Below are 18,345 nucleotides of genomic sequence, written 5' to 3'. Positions count from 1 at the left end.
TATGCTACTATAATCCTAGAATATGTCGGTATTGCTTTTCACTGGTGGAAATATTTAACCTAAGTGCCCAGATTTACAACTGGGTGTCACTTTTCAACTTGCCATTGTTTACTGAATCCTGGGACTCTGTCCAAGTATTTAGGATAGGAGGTCATTAAGCATATGGCTGTGTGCTGTTTTAATTCACCTTCTCTGTGTCTGTCCAAAAAAATAATCCCTTATTTGTTCGCAGGTCTTTTAAGACACACTTAGCCAGAACGTTGTGGCATTGGTGGAAAAGTCTGTTTTTGAATGCTGGAAGTTTCGCTCAGATGTGATCTTGTTCCATGTTGAACGTTTCTATAACTAAGCCTGTGCTGCACATCTGTGGTTTCTCAGAGTGTGTCCGTTAAATTGGTGATCACTATCAGGATTTCTGCTCCAACTTTAGGGCTGCTGCTCTCTACCTAGTATTACAAAGAACCTAAGCTCCCATTTTTGGGTTCAGTTCTCTGTTACAAATTCATGTTATGAATATGAATCAAGGTTCTTAAGGCCACACAAGGCAAAAAAAAATGAATTATGACTGAACGCCTCTAAGTCAGAATCCCTCCTAAACAGTTCCACATATTTATAAATCTCAAGTTATATAGCAGGAGCTGAAATATCATTTAAAAAACCAAAGGTGCAAAGAGGGCCTTCATCATATAAACCACATGTGCTGCAGGGCAGCATTTTATAAGGAGGATCTCAGCTCATTGCACCTGCGTTCCCTCTGTAGTTGTGTACGCAAGTCAGGCACGCAGTATAAACGGTTCTGTGAATGCTATGTGCATATCAAAACTTCCAACCTCCACCTTTTATTTGTATATATGAGCACTGAGCATGTATGTCTACATTGTCATGAGTCCTCTTGGCACTAGCATATGGTCTCAGTGGCGCTGGTATCAGAAGAACATAACATTGCAAGTTAATGGGAACACAGACCAACCTTATTTGGCATGTTCTGTTTTTCAAGGCACTCACAAGAGGACCATTCTGAGACTCCTGCTTGTAAGGTTTCATCTTCTGAGTGTCTTCCATGAAGGCTGGACAATGTTTGTCATGCAGTTAGTTGCTACCCACATAGGTTTAGTGAAATGGGGAATGAGGGAGTGCTTGCCTTATATGATGAATAAGCAAACCAGCCTTTACATCACCTGATTTTAAAGAAGCCCTTGAGCTAGTTCCCATTGCCTGACTGTGCTCACTGTAACTGTAGCCATGGAATTAACTCAACACACACAGATCTGCACAGCTGTGACTTGCAGCATTGTGCTACTGTCACGTACGAAAACAAGCTGGTTTAGTCCGAGAGCTTCTCAGAGATGCCCCTTGGGGTAAAAGTGTGCTTGCGCATTTCTTAATGTACTGAAGAGGAGCTTCTTTTTTGCTGTATCCAAAGTACAACACTAGAACTGTAATACACAATTCACTCTTGAAGAGAATAGGAAGCAACTACAGGGGTTCGGTTTTAAAAACAGAATAACATAAGATGTATTTGCATACCCCACAATAAGACACGTGTGAGAAAGTACATTGTGTCTAGAATGAGGGTCATGCTTTGCACAAAGTAGCAAGAATTTAGAAAAAAAGTAACATTTCTACTACTTTTCGTAATGAAATTTTACATTCCTGCTTTGACTAATGAAAATGTTGTGCAAAGGTTATAAAAAAACACCCGTTCAAAGTGATAGAAACAAGTTTAATTTCATAAAAAGTTATAAAATGAATATAGTACAAAAATAAAGTCTGTAGAGAACTTTGGTTCAGTAACACAATTGAGTGAGACATTAGTTTCACGGTAGGTGATATACAACAATTCTTGTGGGAAACACAACTTCTTGTTTCTCTGCTGTTGAGTCCGAAATCACAACTTTACCTTTTTGTTTTTCTAGTTGTGTAGAAACACAAGAACTTCACACATGGTGAGCACTGTAGCGCTGAAACACAGGGGATCACAACAGCGCAGTACAGAGGCAGTAATAGCTGCTTGGGGGTAGGACAGCACATGCCAGTGACGCCCACGGGAGTAGCTTTTTACCAAACACACGAGAGACAGAGACTAAACAGACAGGAAATGGGTTAATTTGTGTTCAAAGGTGTTTCCAACTATCTGTGAGAAAGTCTTCCTTTTATGTTTTATCTTTTCAAGGTGGCTGGCGCGCAAAACTTGTTTTAAATTTTAAATTTATGTTTTAAAAGAGTGGGGTTATTATAAAACTGATTCTTTTGTGACTTCCCCTCCCAGAAAAATCCTAATTCTTTTGTTCTTATGCTGGACGGAACAAGTATGCAGCTGTGATTTGTTAAAAGCCATAGGAGTCAGAATTTGTAATGAAGACGTGTGTTGTCACAGTACAAGTTAAGTTCGGGCTGTCTGGGATATTAGGCTACCAGTAGAATTCAAAGTCACAACTGCAACTTGGGTTTTAATTTTTAACAATAACATGCAGATACAGGTGTGATGTTCAGTCTTGAGGTTTTACTGTAGTTGCAAACAGATAAACAGATTTTGTTACAATACATTTAACCTTCATTTTTTCCACAAGTCTGATCATAGCAGGTTGTGCTTATCCTCAGTAGTGTTTTGTTGTTTTTTTCGGAAAACTTGCCATATCCATATGTTCGTTTTTGGGTGTGATTTGAGGATAACAAATAGTCTGTGCCTTGATTTTCCCATGTGGTGTATAGAACAATTTAATAGATAAGATATGGATAAAATGTGTTCCAGTAAGCTGTTCAAAGCAAGGCCCCTCTAGTCACAATTATCTCTAACATTTGCACATTGTGTTGGCCAAAAAGGTAAAGTTAGCGATTTGTTGACTTTGTAGTTATTTCAATTTCAACTGCGCTGTTTCCAGCATCATACAAATGTTTTTTTTCTATTTTATATTTATGAGCATGTTGAACTTTGGCACCTTTCAAGAAAAGCTTTAATAAATAAGAAAAAAAGAACATATTTCATCAAACAGACTGCAATAAATAACAATAAGTTAATTAAATCTCAATAAATATTGTCTTTTTTAATATACAGTATCTAAGAATCTGATAGATGCATTGCATCAGGTACTTTATTCTCGGCCGCAGTGACCAGCCTTGGTGCGAGTCAAATGTTCTGTCGGAGAAAGAGGAGTCTTTTATGTAAACTTTTAAAATCCATTCTGAGCAGCATAGCCAGGTCTGAGCTAACCAATACGTGGCTCATACACACAGCTTTCCTTCATTTCCACACTTGATACCTCCAGTATCTGGACCTAGACTGCAAGAAATGCATCCTTTTAATGGCCATTCCCTTCTGTGGTGTGCACTGAAAAAAAGAAGGTACTGATTCTACCTCCAGCCAGGTAAACAAACATAACAGGAATGAGGGGAGACCTGGCTTGTAACAGCATTCTTCTTAATTGTGTAGTTTCTACTCTCATCCAGTCTGTCTGTTCTTTTTCTATGGGGTTGTAAATAACACACCATCTGACTGCATGATCAAAAAAAAAAATCAGGGTCTGGACAATACATCATTTATCTTAAACACTGAAAATGGAACCAGATTTAAAACTCGTATAAGATATATAATCTATCAAAGGGATAAATCTAGGTGTTTTGTCTTCTGTTTCTTAACAAGTACTTGGTTATTTTTGGTGTTATTTTTAACTGCACTTGATCGGGAATGTAAAACACTTCTTATCTGAAATGTGGGCCCGTTTTCCTCTGATGCATTTAGGCTATGCTTATGAGCACAGAATCGGGCAGCAGGGAACTAGAATAGAGCCCCTATAGGCCAGGGATGGCCGAGGCAAAGTTGGAAAAAGAGGCTGTAAAGAGGAGTTGTGTACCCAGTTTCCCCTGTGACCTCCACAAGGAAATTGTCTTTGCACCTCTGGCTGTCTAGATGCTAAGCTTAATTTGTTTTCGTTTTCCACCTTCCATCCACTCCCCAGAGCTTCCCTGATTCCAAACCTTGGTCCTGTTTCCAGCCTGGCTCCAGAAGTCACCTGCGGCCCCTTGGTTCCTTGTTTCAACCCTGCAGGAATGCGCCGCGTCCTTCCTTTCGGCTTCGAGCCGAGGTCAGACGCAGCCGCATTTCTTGGCGGAATGTTTTGTGAGCGTGTGATAGACCAGGCTGTCGTCTAAAAACGACAGGTTGTCGTCGAAGGCTGTGGGCCGGCAGCAGGCCTGCGGCTTCACTCTCTCCTTGCCCAGCTTTTTGTTCTTCGTGAGGTTTTTCAGTATCAAGTCGTACGTGGTCTCTGGGGCGTTGCAGGACCCGCTGCAGTACCTGAAAATGAGCTCCTCTTTGGTGTGGTAGCCCAAGTCCAGGTCTGTGACGTTTAAGTGGATCTCCTTCAGCACGCAGCCCCGGCTTCTACCCCTGCCGCCGGATTTCTTCCTGGAGCCGTCTGCGTTCGCCGAGGCCCTCCGCTGACTCCGGTCCCTCTTGCTCCCAGAGGGGACTTCCCCACCCGAGGACCTTTTCAGTCTCTTTATCGCCGCTTGGATAAAATCTGCAACATCCTCGAACTGCTCTGGATTCAGCTCAGGCATGTCGTCTGCATCGGAAAAGAAACGTGTTTGAGACAAGGTAGGTGAAGGTCACCTCTGGGAAGGTCATCAAAAAAGCCTCAGCAACACTAGATAATAGTAAATGTTCCTCAATAGGCAGCATTTGAGACTGAACGTTGTCTTGCTGAGATACAGAACAAAACGTTCAAACAGGTTTTTTGTAGGGAGTTCTAAGATGAATGCTAATGTAAATGTGGAGATGGCATTTCAAGTACCAAAAGCCTTTACCTACTGTACCGGATCATTGATCAAGTTAAGGATCAGTTTGCATTCAGCTATATAAATTCAAATCTCTGAACATGTGAATGTCTCAAGAGGTACAGCACCTCTACATGCAGTATCTTCATGATGTTTGTGCTAGCCTTGTCTCCAGCTGCGTAAGTAAGAAATAACCATGATTTGTTGTTCTACAGCCCAAGTGCTGCCCCTGTGTGATGCCTTCTGTCACAGTCTGCTCACACAGGACAGCCACCATGACTGTTCTCCTTTTGCATCAAGCTTAACATTGCAAATCCTTCACAAAGATGCCAGGATAGCTTCTCAAATCCAAAAGCTTTTCTCCATGTTGCAGGTTAGATGCTAGTCAGTGCTTGTGAATCCCACACTATGCAATTTAAATTTTGAAAATACAGATTAAAATGTTCTTTGAACAGGTTATGTCATTAACCTTTTGTTTGGTTGGGTACCATTTCTGTCACTTTTCTTTTTAGACGATAACTCAAGAAAGAAGCAATTTTTATTCCTTAAATCCAATGTAGATGACCCCAGTCTCGGAGAGTGACATTCCAGCATCATGTTTGTAACACATGCATAATTATCAATTTATAATATAAATTCTCTGATCAATTTAGCAAGGAATTTGTTTTATAAACTCTGTAATGTAAAATGCTGTTTGTCAGTAGAATATAAAATGAAACGTGCAATATTTTCACTACCAGACCTCTAGTTGGTATGCACCCATACAGTTCTGATTCTGAAAACATCTGGACTTTATAAGGTTCATATGTCTAAAATTTAAAAAATGAAAATGCTAGTAATGGCTCATTTAAAGCTTTTTTTATGTATTGTCAGTGCGTAAAAACTGAGAATTGCAAAAGCAAATTAGACACGACTTCCAGAGCTGGTCAAAAAGCATTTGTCTTTAATAACTAATGAGTTAAGGTCGACTTTTGATCTGTGTGGAATTTCTAGGTTGTGCTAACTTTTGGGCTATTTTATAAATTTATCCTTTTGACCTTCTTGTAACTGAACAAATGATCCTTGTACTTAATCATAATGTACGTTTTATAGACATTGTAACTCAATGGAGGCATCTATGCAAATAAATAATCTGAAAACTACTGGGTTCAAGCACTCCAGAGCCGGTGTTAGCTGGCTCTGTTTTGAATTGTATCAAATATTTGACTGAGATTATTTTTAAAACTCGGAGGCAGACTGTCCTTGGGCTGTGTGCTGTTGGTCTACATGGACCATCTGTTTTTTATAAGAGGAACACTGCAAATTCCTGTGACGTTGCCTGTGAATTAGTTATCTGTTTTTCATGATAGAAAATGACAAGACTGGAAAAGCAGATTCCTGGTCACACCAGGGTTCTTCTGCTGTGTCAGACGCACACAGTTCGGTTGCCCTGCGATTTGTAATGAGGAGTCCCTGGGCTGAAAACGCTGACTCATTTAGCTATGCAATGTGGGGTTCTGAGGCTGAAAACACTGACTCATTTTGCTACTGAATGTGGAATGAGGCTGAAAATGATGAGTCATTTAGCTGTTGAATATGGAGTCCCATGGCTGAAAATGCTGAGTCATGTATCTGCTGAATGTGTTGATTTTTAACCCTATACAACCCTTGGAAGACCAAGCTATGCAAAGTATAGGAAGTACAAGCCTCACACAGAGATCAGCACTTGGATGATGGAATATTAGCATATTTTACAACAACGGTAAAAACACATAATGACAGTTGTTCACTCACTGGAAAATCCATACACAATAGTAAAAAAGACAGCTAACTTAAGAATTTTCTGTTCAAACAAGATTACATTTTCCTTTATTCAGACTTAAGTTTTATTTGGCTGTTAGTAGGAGGAAATGGTCATTGTCGATCTTAGCAAAATTAATTTCCTCTGGTTTTTTTACCCCTGAATGCCAATCACATTGAAACAAAAAAGGTTTTCTTTCTATATACCTTTTTTTCCCATCAAGGCAGACACACACAGCAAGCCAATAAGTACACCATTCTCCTCTGACTTCCAAGAATGCTCTTTTTCCCTTCAAAAAGAAGTTGAAGATTGGTGAAGATATCTTGGCAGCCCCCACACATACTGTGTAGATTGTCCATTCATAAACATACTGTGTAGGAGTCAGGTAGAGTATTACCACAACAGTCAATTAGAGATTCCTCTGCTTAACTAACTACATTGACAACATTAGTTTTTTAACTGCAGGTACTTGGAACTTTTTGTACAGTTCTAACCTGCAGTCTTAACAGAATGCCGTTCTCCTCCTGCTTTAGTTTTTCACTATCTATGTAGAGCCACATCAATCCGGGATATGTTTGGCACCCTCTGAAATTTTGTGAACCTGACTCAACTCATAAAACTGAATGCTGAAAGACTGATCACTCTATGCGAGTGGATTTTGTCAGCAACAGTATAGGGCAGTGAGCTGGCTTTGACGTTGACCTGCTGAATATCACGAAGGCCATGAGAGGAGATCCTTTAGAGTGACATCAGGGAAGCCAGGGTAATAAGGGAAATCCTAGCTCCCATGAGATGGGGCATTCTGGGAAGACCTCCTTAAAAAGTGCTCTGCTGGTCTGAAAAGCTTCCTTAATTTCTCTCCATACTTGTTTTTTGAAATTCAGATGATTAAAAAAATGGACATTTCCTTTCCGATATTCCAAAATTCCCCAACTACATTCAGATTCATGCCCTGGATGTTCCAAAGCATCCAAGGACGAGAGGAGATTGTTAAAGGCATGAGCCAACAGAACAGACCGGAATGCACCTCCTGCAGCAGATCATACAACTTTTAATATGGCGTTCTTCTCAATGATGTCTTTATATTTCCAGCTACCGTCACAATTCTCCACCTCTGTGATCCGAGGAGGGAAACAGGCAGGAGGTGAGTGGCCTGTGTGAAGGCAGACACACTGAGGTGCATGATAGGGAGTGGTGGGTTGCGAGTCTGGTCTTGCTGTCAGTACAAACACTCTCTCGAGTTATTTAGGATGAGGCTTGAGGCAGTGTTGGGAAGCCAGCTAGTTCTGCTGCCAGCAGCCACTTCTAAATAGGCCATTGTGGGGTTTTCCTGCGCTCGTGTAGTGTTTTACAATTCCAGAAGCATGTGGAATATGTGATGCTTGACGCCTCATGGGTTAGCTGGAGCAGAAATTGCCACACGCTTTTGTGCTCTTCCTAAAAAAAAATGAGCCGCGAGCAAAAAAAGCAGACCACAAAGAAATCTGTCAGACAAGAGCCTGGTTGGAACTTCACATCAAAGCCTTTTCTTTCTTTTTGCGTCTTTCAAATGACCGATATACACAGTTTTCTTTGGTTCCTTGTCAGCAAAGAAAGGCAAAGCATTGTAGTTATTGTCGGGCTTGCAGCTCTGTCAGAAGCTGAGTCTTCTGCTAGTGTCACCCAGCTTCCTGTCTGCATTCCAGTTTTCGATCCACACAACACAATACCATCATTCATGCATCAGGTTAAGAAAAGAGTGATCTGTTTATAAATGCCAGCTTTATTTAGTCGATCTGACCCATTCAACATTAAGTCAAAAGTCGTGCCCCTCTGTTTTGAGGTTCGTTGAAACATAGTGATTGATTTAAGAAAATACATCAATATGTGTATTGATGAGGGCACATCTTTATAACAGCATGCCCTCATTCAGTCATGTATAGATGTTCCATATTCTAACCTCAAAATCATAATGCAGTCATAGGCAATTACAAACTGCATTACGTTTGAATGCACAGCCCACACAATAATAAGAATGCTGTATGACATGCAGGGCCAAACCTATTCCACATCAAGCAGTGTTTGTGTCTTCTACATTTTGTGCTTGGCGTTGTGTAGAATATATATTGTGGTCTCCAGTGTGTGACTCTTGAGCTGGACTGCTTTGCTTGCTAAAGTTTGTCCTTTGCAAAGGACCATGGGTCTGCTAGAGCACCAGTGGATTGGACTACAGGTAATGCTTGAGTTGTCGGAGGCTGTTAGCTGAACCTGCACTGGGTGTTTGATGCTGGCTGCTGCCTCTCTGCACACTAGTTTTTTAGTGCACGTTTCCCCCGAGCGGCCTGGCGTTGACCAGGTGGAGGGCGGCCTCATTCCCTGTCATCTACTGTTACATTGTTAAGCTGCGCGCTGGGCCTCTGAAGGAGCTACAGAGCCATGCCGGCTTCCGCAACATTGGATCAGAGTGTGGGGCGCTCATTCGAAAATTAAGGGCTTGAGTACATATAGTGTGTTTCTTATGAGGACCCATGCTGTGTATACTGTATGTATTGTTATTCACTGTCCTACAGTTTGCCAGGGATACTCAGTGCATTAAGTAATATGTTCTGTAGTAGGATCTTATTTGATGTACAGTATTTTCTTCCAAAAGTGAGCATAAATTACTCTACGGCACGCTTTTCTCACTGAAAGCTATAATGACACCCCAACAACAGGAACTGTGATATTATCTCTAATGTGCTTAAAACATATAACCGGTATCTTTCCTTTCTATTCTTGGTTACATTTTCCTACCTTTCTGTCTCCTTATAACAAAAAAAATAAAAATAAAATTGCCATTTTAGTACCCTTTTATATAAAACTACACTTCTGTGGAAAACTACCACAAATGAGTTATGGTGTTGTTTACATGTATCCCAACTGAACAGCTTATTCATTCAGTCTCAATATGGAATTCTTTACACTTAGTCAGTCATGGACAATAATTAAAGTGCCCGCTGAATAGCTAACAATCTCAAATTTAGAGAACAAAGTTCACCAAAAACATGTGGGCATGTATGGAGATCTGTGACAATTTAAATTCTTTACCTTTGCAGCTATGTAAAAAAAAAAACTACACGCATTGTTTGGGTGCATTCTCCTTGAATTACGATTTCCCAGTAACATAGAGGTTTTTGTCATCTGTTTCAAATCTTTTTGGCGTAGCCTGGCAAGCACACTTTTTTTCACTGTGCAACGTTGCCTTACTTACGCCGATTCTATTGAAGCTTTCTCTTAATTCTAAAGACCAACTGACCCGAGAGACAGGACCAGACAAACATTCAGGTCTCAGTACTTGGTGATGAACTTAAGAGTTCTTGTCCAAAACCCGGTGCTGTTTTGGCAGGATTGTGATGGTGCCCGCTCTGAAGAAAGTGAGCCTCCGCCACAGAGCTGTGTTATTGTTCCAGACGCCACAGCTCCAGCCCACACATTATACAAACCAGACCCGTAGATGTCTTTCAGAGCGAGAACGCAGGTGCTGGGAAATGCTCACATTTCTCGGGTGTAAAATGGAGCCCAGCACTGATTAGTCATAGACCGCCCAAGGAACAAAATACAGCCTCCCCTCATACTCTGCCTTCTAACTCAAATGTAAGATCGCTTTATTGGCCATATACAATTTCTTGTACTAGGAATCTGTCTTTTTCACATACCCCAACTTGCTCTCCATGAGACATGCAGACAGGGAGAGAAGCTTGGGGTCAGAGCGCAGGGTCAGCCATTTATACGGCACCCCTGGAGCAGCTGGGGTTAAGGGCCTTGCTCAGGGGCCCAACAGAGTAGGATTCCTCTGCCGGCAAGAGGAATTTAAACCAGCAACCTTCCAGCCACAGGCGCAGCTCCTTAGCCACAGAGCCACCGCTCCGCCCAATATAATATAACTCAATATGAACGTGTTGGACCCCGGATATAAATTCAAGGGGGAATCAAAATTGCACTGACTTCACCGAGCCACAATCTCTATGCTTGCTGCACCCAACCAGACACGATGAGCCCAAGTGCCCGAATCCTGCATGTTCTGCATAGATCTCTTTGCTTTGTACGGACGTTCACAGACCAAGTTGATACACTCCGTTTCATTTCAGATCTCCACAGATGAAAAATTCAAACAGTTCATTCTTTGTAACACCAGACCCTCAAAAAAGACCCACGCACTGCTTCAGCAAACAGGATTTTTAATAAGCATAATCACAAACCTAATTTCTGAAAAGATGCTTATTTTGATGTAAAAAACATATAAAAAGGTTCAAATATGTATGGCTGTCAACCCTAATTCTATACATGAACTCCGTTACTATAAAATAATTTTTTCGACTGGAGTTGTCTGTTAGCAAAGAGCTACAAATGAGGCTAGTGTTTACAGTCAGCTTATATGAGCAGAACAAAACGTGTGCCTTTTAAAGAATTTATTTTGAGCAATATCTTGAATTTAAATGTCTGATTTGCTCTATCTTGGCTTCTTTTGTTTAATATTTTAAGAAATGAAAACAGTATAAAAGTCATTCCAATGTAGAAAGACTGACACCACAAAGACTCCAAGCATGTAAGTGTTGATAGCCAGTCAGTCTGGCTTGGTGGTTGGCTGCTGTGTTCTACTGGCACAGATTTGATAGCTGGATTTGAAAGCTGTGGCCTCTGTCAGTATGTGAACTGAAAAGGTTTTGGCTGTTTTCAGCTCTGTCACATCAACACACAGTAACATCCAATTGGATTAAAAATATATCCTGTCAAAAACAAAAATACCACAACTTTTCTTAAATAAACTGTGGTAACCTAATCCGAATGAGCAAATACCGCTTTTCCTCCTCCTTGCTGCCCTTGTAAATGGAGATGTCAAACTGTTAAAATGTGTTATTCTAAGCAATCAATACTTTGTTCCTTGTTTTTTAAAGGTGCAGTTGGTATAATCCTTGTTACGGAGGTGATAAATAATGAAATCACTGAAAGGAAAACAGCCCAAGGCAATATAAAAGTCTGTGTAAGCTGAATTTTGGCTCTTGCATAAAACGTTTTATATTCATAAGACCTTAAAAAAAACTGTGTTGTTATTGTATGATATCATTCAATGATGTTTTTTTTCACAAACATTTATCACTTTCGAATCTTGCAAACAGTCTCCTGTCTAGAGCCTAGTACCTTGCAGAGTGAATGATTGTTGGTGACCTGAGGTATTGTCATTTGGCATTTTATGAGCTGCAAAAACTGTTGTTCAGCATACAGTACATGTACTCACGGGGACTGTAACACAGTTTTCATGGAAAACTAGTACTTAAAGATCACTGGTAACATTTAATAAAATTCTATGCATTTAAGAATGACTAGGAAAGCATGTGATGGGAAAATGTATCTTCTCTCTTTTGTCTCATCTTTTTTCTCTTTATCGTACTCGGACAGCTCTCCTGCTACCAGTGTGACATTGCTTCTCTAAGTCTCACTTTGGTGATCATCACTTATCCTCTCCCAATGAACCATGCTCCATCCTTGAATAAACCAGGGCTAAAACTAGCATTCTGTAAATTACGGAAGCTTTATGATAATACTTTAGGTTTGAATCCATATAATCCTTTATACTGTGGTTTGTTTGGTTCAATGCACATTTCATTTACTTTTAGTTTTAGTAAAATTTAACTATTTTTAGAACAGTTGGTTCCTGTACTGTAAGTTTCTCTTCTGCTGTTACAACCTGACTTCATAAGGCATTAAAGGTATTGCTCCTTTGTCTGAAAATAAACATTGTCATTAATGTGACTAAATGCAAACTGAATGTTAAATAAACACCGTAGGGTAAAGTGTGCATAATTATGTTTCATTAATTATATTGTAACAGCATGTGAAGGCATTCATTTTAAAGCCACCTAACTAGTCTATGAAGATTAAGAACAGCATGTCTCACAGAAATGCAACATTTTGGCATCAACCTCTATCAATAGCTTACTGGAACACAGATCCAAGCAAAGTTTGCATGTCGCAGACCAAAACCTCAGCCTGAGAAATAGTTTCAAAACAGCCATTAATTTGTTTCATTTGAAATACATCTAAATAACGACAAAATAAGAGCAAATGGGTTATTTATTTTATGGTGCATTTAACCATTGTGCAGAAGCACTAGTTTATCTGTTAGCATTGCACAGAAGAGTACTTTGGGGCGAAATCGCATTGTCTTGGCATTTAGGATGTAATTAGACATCTCTGGGTTTCTGATAAAGCTGAGAATTTGGACGGATATGATCAAATGATATCATTTTATCATGTTTTTGTGTTAATAGCAAAGAACAGATTCACTTACACTCGTCTTCAGGGGACGATTCTAAGCTGACAGATACAGATTCAGATCCGTCCAGCAGCAACGAAGGAACTTCGCGTAACTGTTCCAGAAATTCCGACCTTTTCCCTTCTCGTCTGCTTCTGAAGAGTGGACTCGTGGAAACGGCATTCAGCAGCAACAAACACGTGGCCAAAACATCCCATAACTTCATTTTAGAGTCAATTCCTACGAAGGAACCTGAAATTGGGAAGAAGAAGAAGAATTGAACCGAAAGCATTGTGCGACGCTCGACACACACTTCGACGTGTGCAGTTCGTTAACAAGATCTTCTAAAACTACAGCCCCCACAGCATCCTTCCCAAAATCCTGTCATTCGTAGGTTTCACACTTATCTAATTCATATAATCACAGTAGTAGAATATATAGAGCAATAACATAATAAGGTGAAATAACTAACGCTTAAATATGTATGATTTACCTTTTTAGAATGTACTGTAAACCTAGTTTTATTTTAAGCACGGCATCCGAAAAGCTTTCTATAATATTCCAATCTCAGTTTTGTGGATTTGCTGGTGTGTTCGTGAGCAGATCACACTATATGCTTAAACATAAAAATACAATTGAACTCGCAATTTCTGTCATTCACAGAAGGTACAGTAGCATCAGTCTTCTGCGGATACGCCTGGTTAGTGGTCCCTGTCCTGGTCAGGCCCTACCCCTGCCCTTACACCGGGCTCCGGTGATCATCTCCCACACAAAAGATCGGGACACTCTTCATTTGAGGATCAAAATTGGCTTGTAGGTAAGATTCTCCTTACGTACGTTTTTTTTTTGGTTTAAGGGATGCCTTTCATAAACTTTGTAAAAGAATTGTATGATTGGGAAATGTAGGCCATTTAAATATATATATATACACAGTATATAGTCCCCAGAAAGGCAGTGCTGTATAGTAAATATGCGATCGTTAAGATGTGGTCTATATTAAGACAATATATTTGAGTGTTTCATTACCAAGCTTTTAAAAAAATAAGAAAATATTTTTAGGAAAAATAGTAAAAACGAGATAATATTGCGGGATATACTGTAGATTCAAGGTATCACCTGAAAGCAGAGGATTGTAGATCTGTTTCTGTCATCTTGCATTTGTGAATTTTTTGCCTTTTAATTTTTAGATTTGTCTGTTGACCAACTTGAAACCATTTACTAAAAACGTGCATTCAAATCCTCAATACAATTTACTACGTGAATATTTTCAACAGGCAATATAACAGAAAACCTTATATGTACATGTAAAATTTTTGACGTTTTAAGGGCTACAGTACTGTACGTTTCCAACATTTATTTTCAGATTCGGGTACAAATCCTTTTAGGACCCGATATTACGTTTTGAAAAAATGAAAGTATACATGTAGAATTCATGCCACCAGTAGTATACATTTGCAAATGGAATATTTGCTCATTGTGATTCTGATAGAGAATATTCTAAGTAGGTGTTAATTGTTAAATTGTCAAATCATCGCTGTTATGCTGTAAATTTAAAGACTCACCTGCCCGCCGAGCTACGTATAAAATGGTACTCACAAGAGAGCACCGAAGAGATGTAGTATACAATCTATTTGTAAACACTTTGTGACGAAATGTGAAATGGTCTTTCTGAGCACTCTGTAATAGCGTAAAATCAAGCATCAAGCGGCATCCGTTAAAAAGGAATACTGACTACAATGACTTGTTCAAGGATCCTTGAGTTCTTCTCCCATGTTCTGCTGCTCACATCATTTTCACCGCTGTGTTAGGGCCTTATTGAAACGCAGGAACCACAATAACCTTACAGTTTAAGGTACCGTAGCCTGTGACGCCAGTTTACATTGCCAAAAACCTGCCTCTTGTGGCACTGTACGTCGATAGCCTATGTATTTTGACAAGAACAAATGATTATATTTAAACCAAAAAAAGAATTGCCCTTGTTATGTGGTGAGCATACAGTATGCATTAAAAATAACACTTTTACTGTTGTTGTTGTTGTTGTTGTTGTTAAGCGGGTCATTGTCTTTTCATTCGAAAACTATCGTCAGAGAACTAAAACATGTTCGATCTATTTGTGAACTAAAAGCTAATGAAATGTTTTAATAATAACCCCAGTAATAATCAATAATCAGTAATCTTACTGATATATTTAAGTTTAAAAGCTGGACCTTTGCGCCATGGTGAAATATGAAAGTAACTCGACATCAAAACATCAAGCATTTTATACATCTAGTGACTCGTGCAGTGTGCAAGCGTCTCTTATTTGGATATAGAAATTATTTTAGACAAGTACAGTTAATAACACGTTTCGTTCAAAGGCAACACGTGTTAAAGCTAAGGTTTAAACGCATTATACAGTATATTGTAAGCCGTGAGTGCGTAGGTAAAGGTAAACTTTCTTTTTATAATAACAAGGTTTGTATGCATAAGGATATATGATTTTTTTAAATGAATTTCATTGTAATGCAAAAAACAAAACATGACATCTACAATACGAGGTGCATGTGTTCTTGACAATTGCCATATTTCAGCGATCGTATTTCTTTCATTAAAGCACTTCAGAATTTGTTTTAAATTGAACGTCACCTGAAAGTGAAGCATGCAGAAAATTACAGTACGTGTACGTGGTCTATAACGTTTGGACACTAGAACAACGGATTAAATATATATATATATTAATTTCTTGTTGATTATCAACATGTCAAACAAAAGCACTCCAAAGGTGTCTAACAATCCCAACTCACCTTTTATTGGGTCTGAACAGACCTGTTTTGAGCATTAATTAGAAAATCCAAGAAAAACCGCAAGAAAAGCATTTAATTCTTCCAGCGTTGACACACCACAGGTGTCCCGAGAGGGGGGAAAAAATCAAATTTCAGAAAAATCACACCCGATTTATCTTCTTTCCTGCCCGCGCAGGGGATGGGGTAATTAAATCTGCACACTTTTGAAATCGCTTCGCGCCCGCTCTCAACCGTGCAGAAATCACACAGGGAGCCACAGGTACAAGCGCGGTCAGTCTGTGACCGGTCTCTCTCAAACTCAGTTGTATGCAAACTGGATGCTTAGATCCACGCTAGAAATCTGAGCGATACCCACCATCAGCAACTGCAAGGCGTCAAATGAAGACATCAGGGCTCCTGTAACAGCAGCTGGCTGAGATAGTTTGGGTATAAAAAAAACAGCTGAGAAACGGGATCCAGACTCTTGAGTTATATCAAGACGAATACTTTTCAAGAAATGTAAAAAAAAAAATAGAGACGGTCTTCGGTACACTAAGGCAGATCGCGGCACCCAGCAATATTAATTCCAACTGGAATGTCAGAAGTAGGATGAATCGCTTCTACAATCCACACTTGATTAGGGTATCTCCCGACAACGTGAGAAGATCGCTTTTAATCCCCCTTCTGTTCTCCCGGGATAATACGCTGGAAGCGATGAAGGGGGATGCAGGTTTCGACTTAATACAGATGTGCCGCTGCCTGCGCACAGCGCGAACTCTTTGCCAGGAGATGCTGCCTGGGAGATAGATTTATAGGTTTGCGTCGCTGACGTTTCTCTCCAAGTCCCTCCCGATTTCAGAATCTAAACACAAAGTTTACCTCTTCGCACACCCGCCTGCGTTTACACCAGTGCGAAGCCACGGATTTCGGATGTCTCTGGGCTTATGTCAGCCTTTCAGCATGCCCTGTATTGGATGACCTGCTATGCGGAAGGCTTCAGATATTGGGCAGCGTTCCCGTGTGCTACTCGAGCCTTGCTCATGGAACGAGGTGTCGGATTCCGAGTGGATGCGAACACAACAAATTGTAGTCTTATTAGATGCGTTATTTACTACAGGGAGTGAAACCTGGCGGGCGTCCAGGGTTGTACAGGACTACGAGTGAATGCCAGTTTTCTGTCGGAATATTAAACTATTACCATAAATCAAGGTACGCAGCCAGTTTTGTTTCATTTTCGAGCGGCATACAAAAAAAGATCGGCCATACACAACGACTCACCCACATTAAAACAAATACAGCTTCCATTTATTTATCGACAATTCACTTTTCTCATAAGTATTTGTTTGCCAAAGATTAATACAAAATTGCTCGGTTACAATCGGCTGTTTTATGTGAACCGAGAAGCCATCTCTTGTTTTTTTTTGAAAGTGTGATTTGTCCATAGGTTGTGAAAATGTAAGTTCATCATATGGGTAGTCTGAAAAAGCTTATGCTCTTGTTCTTGGGTAGTGCGGCTGTACAACCCATCACTAACGTCCGTGCACAGGAGAAAGCTGGCATTCCTTAACTGGCAGGCTGATTGCACTACAAGACCCCGAGGAGAGGCGGAGCTCCGGTGAGCGTCCAAGCGCGAAAAAGCGCACAAGCTGGGAGAAGCGCTAGCCTGGAGAGAATCGCTAGACAAGTTTCAAAACATAGTAGTATGAGAAATACCGGCGTGAAAACGTATGAAGCGCGTTCGTCAGAATGAAGAAATGACGAAGAGACCAGACTAACTTGTGCTGTAAAAATCAATTTTAACAAATGAAAACCAAAGGTTATTTTTACTTTTATGATTCGAAATCATGGGAGATGGTGTTAATTCCATTTTAAGGTATAAAGAATCCAACGTTTGAGTTCTCCGTCTGCTATTTCAGATAATACGGTTATTTTGCCCTTTTCATAAAATAGTCCTTAGTAAAACCCTGTATCTCGTCGAGATCAGGGTTGTTCAAACACTCCTTGAAATCTGTGGACGAACACAAAATACGAGATGGACAAGGTCACACCTGAATTACATCAACAGTGCTGCTAGCTCTGAATGTAATTCAAACTGCGCGACAGCATTTTTACAAAATGACACTTGCACATATTTATAGCCACTCCCATAAACCCCGCAATGTTATCTATCAATTTCCCTTACAAGAAAATAGACGAGACATCAGACCTCCATGCGCCAAGTGTCTCCCGCTAAATCTGTTACCGTCATTTTCTTTTTCTGAAAACGGGGTCTTCTATTAGATATACATCAGCCGTTCACCTGAGGCACAGCGAGGGAAGGCTGTAAACGTCTACAAATCGTAAAGATAATAACCAGCAGAATTATGCAGTGTATGTTCGGACCTACTCTATTTAAACTTTCGAGAATCCTGTATGTTCATTCTTTTTTGTTTTTAAAAAGTACCGTTAAATAGTGAGTTTGAGTTGCACACTTGATAAATCGATACCAGTCTTGGATTACCACAAAATGCGACCTTTCTTTGTGTTTCATTGTTTGTTTGTTTTTGAACTCATTTATGACACGACCAAGTGTGTTTTTCCCTAACCCTTTGGAAGTATCGGCTCATCTTGCGTTTTCCTTATTATGTTTTTACACCGGGATTTGCTAAAACGCATCATGGAAAACAAGACTGAAGACTTTACGGCAATGAAAAGAGTGCTGTCGTTCACTGAACCTCAGAGTTGTCTTCAGCGGTGAGAACATTGGAAAAAAAATG

At 40.0% G+C, this 18,345-nt stretch overlaps 1 protein-coding gene across 2 annotated transcripts; it reads right to left on the bottom strand.

Annotated features, from left to right (window-relative positions):
* Positions 1 to 3,655: 3,655 nt before the first annotated feature.
* gdnfa (glial cell derived neurotrophic factor a) lies at positions 3,656 to 15,693 on the bottom strand. 2 transcript variants are annotated; one of them, XM_088911940.1, is made up of 3 exons: positions 15,611 to 15,693; positions 12,864 to 13,079; positions 3,656 to 4,565 (listed from the first exon to the last, which is right to left on the bottom strand). In XM_088911940.1, exons 2-3 carry the CDS (start codon positions 13,051 to 13,053, stop codon positions 4,084 to 4,086), a joined length of 672 nt encoding a protein of 223 aa, XP_088768066.1. In that variant the 5' UTR covers positions 13,054 to 13,079; positions 15,611 to 15,693; the 3' UTR covers positions 3,656 to 4,083. The 2 variants fall into 2 exon arrangements, with proteins under 2 accessions (XP_088768066.1, XP_088768065.1); XM_088911939.1 differs by lacking the exon at positions 15,611 to 15,693 and having other exon boundaries at positions 12,864 to 13,119.
* Positions 15,694 to 18,345: the final 2,652 nt, after the last annotated feature.

The sequence above is a fragment of the Atractosteus spatula genome, chromosome 3 (assembly GCF_055471065.1).
Source record: "Atractosteus spatula isolate fAtrSpa1 chromosome 3, fAtrSpa1.hap1, whole genome shotgun sequence".
NCBI lineage: Eukaryota > Metazoa > Chordata > Actinopteri > Semionotiformes > Lepisosteidae > Atractosteus > Atractosteus spatula.
This window is presented reverse-complemented; position numbering and strand designations above follow the sequence as displayed.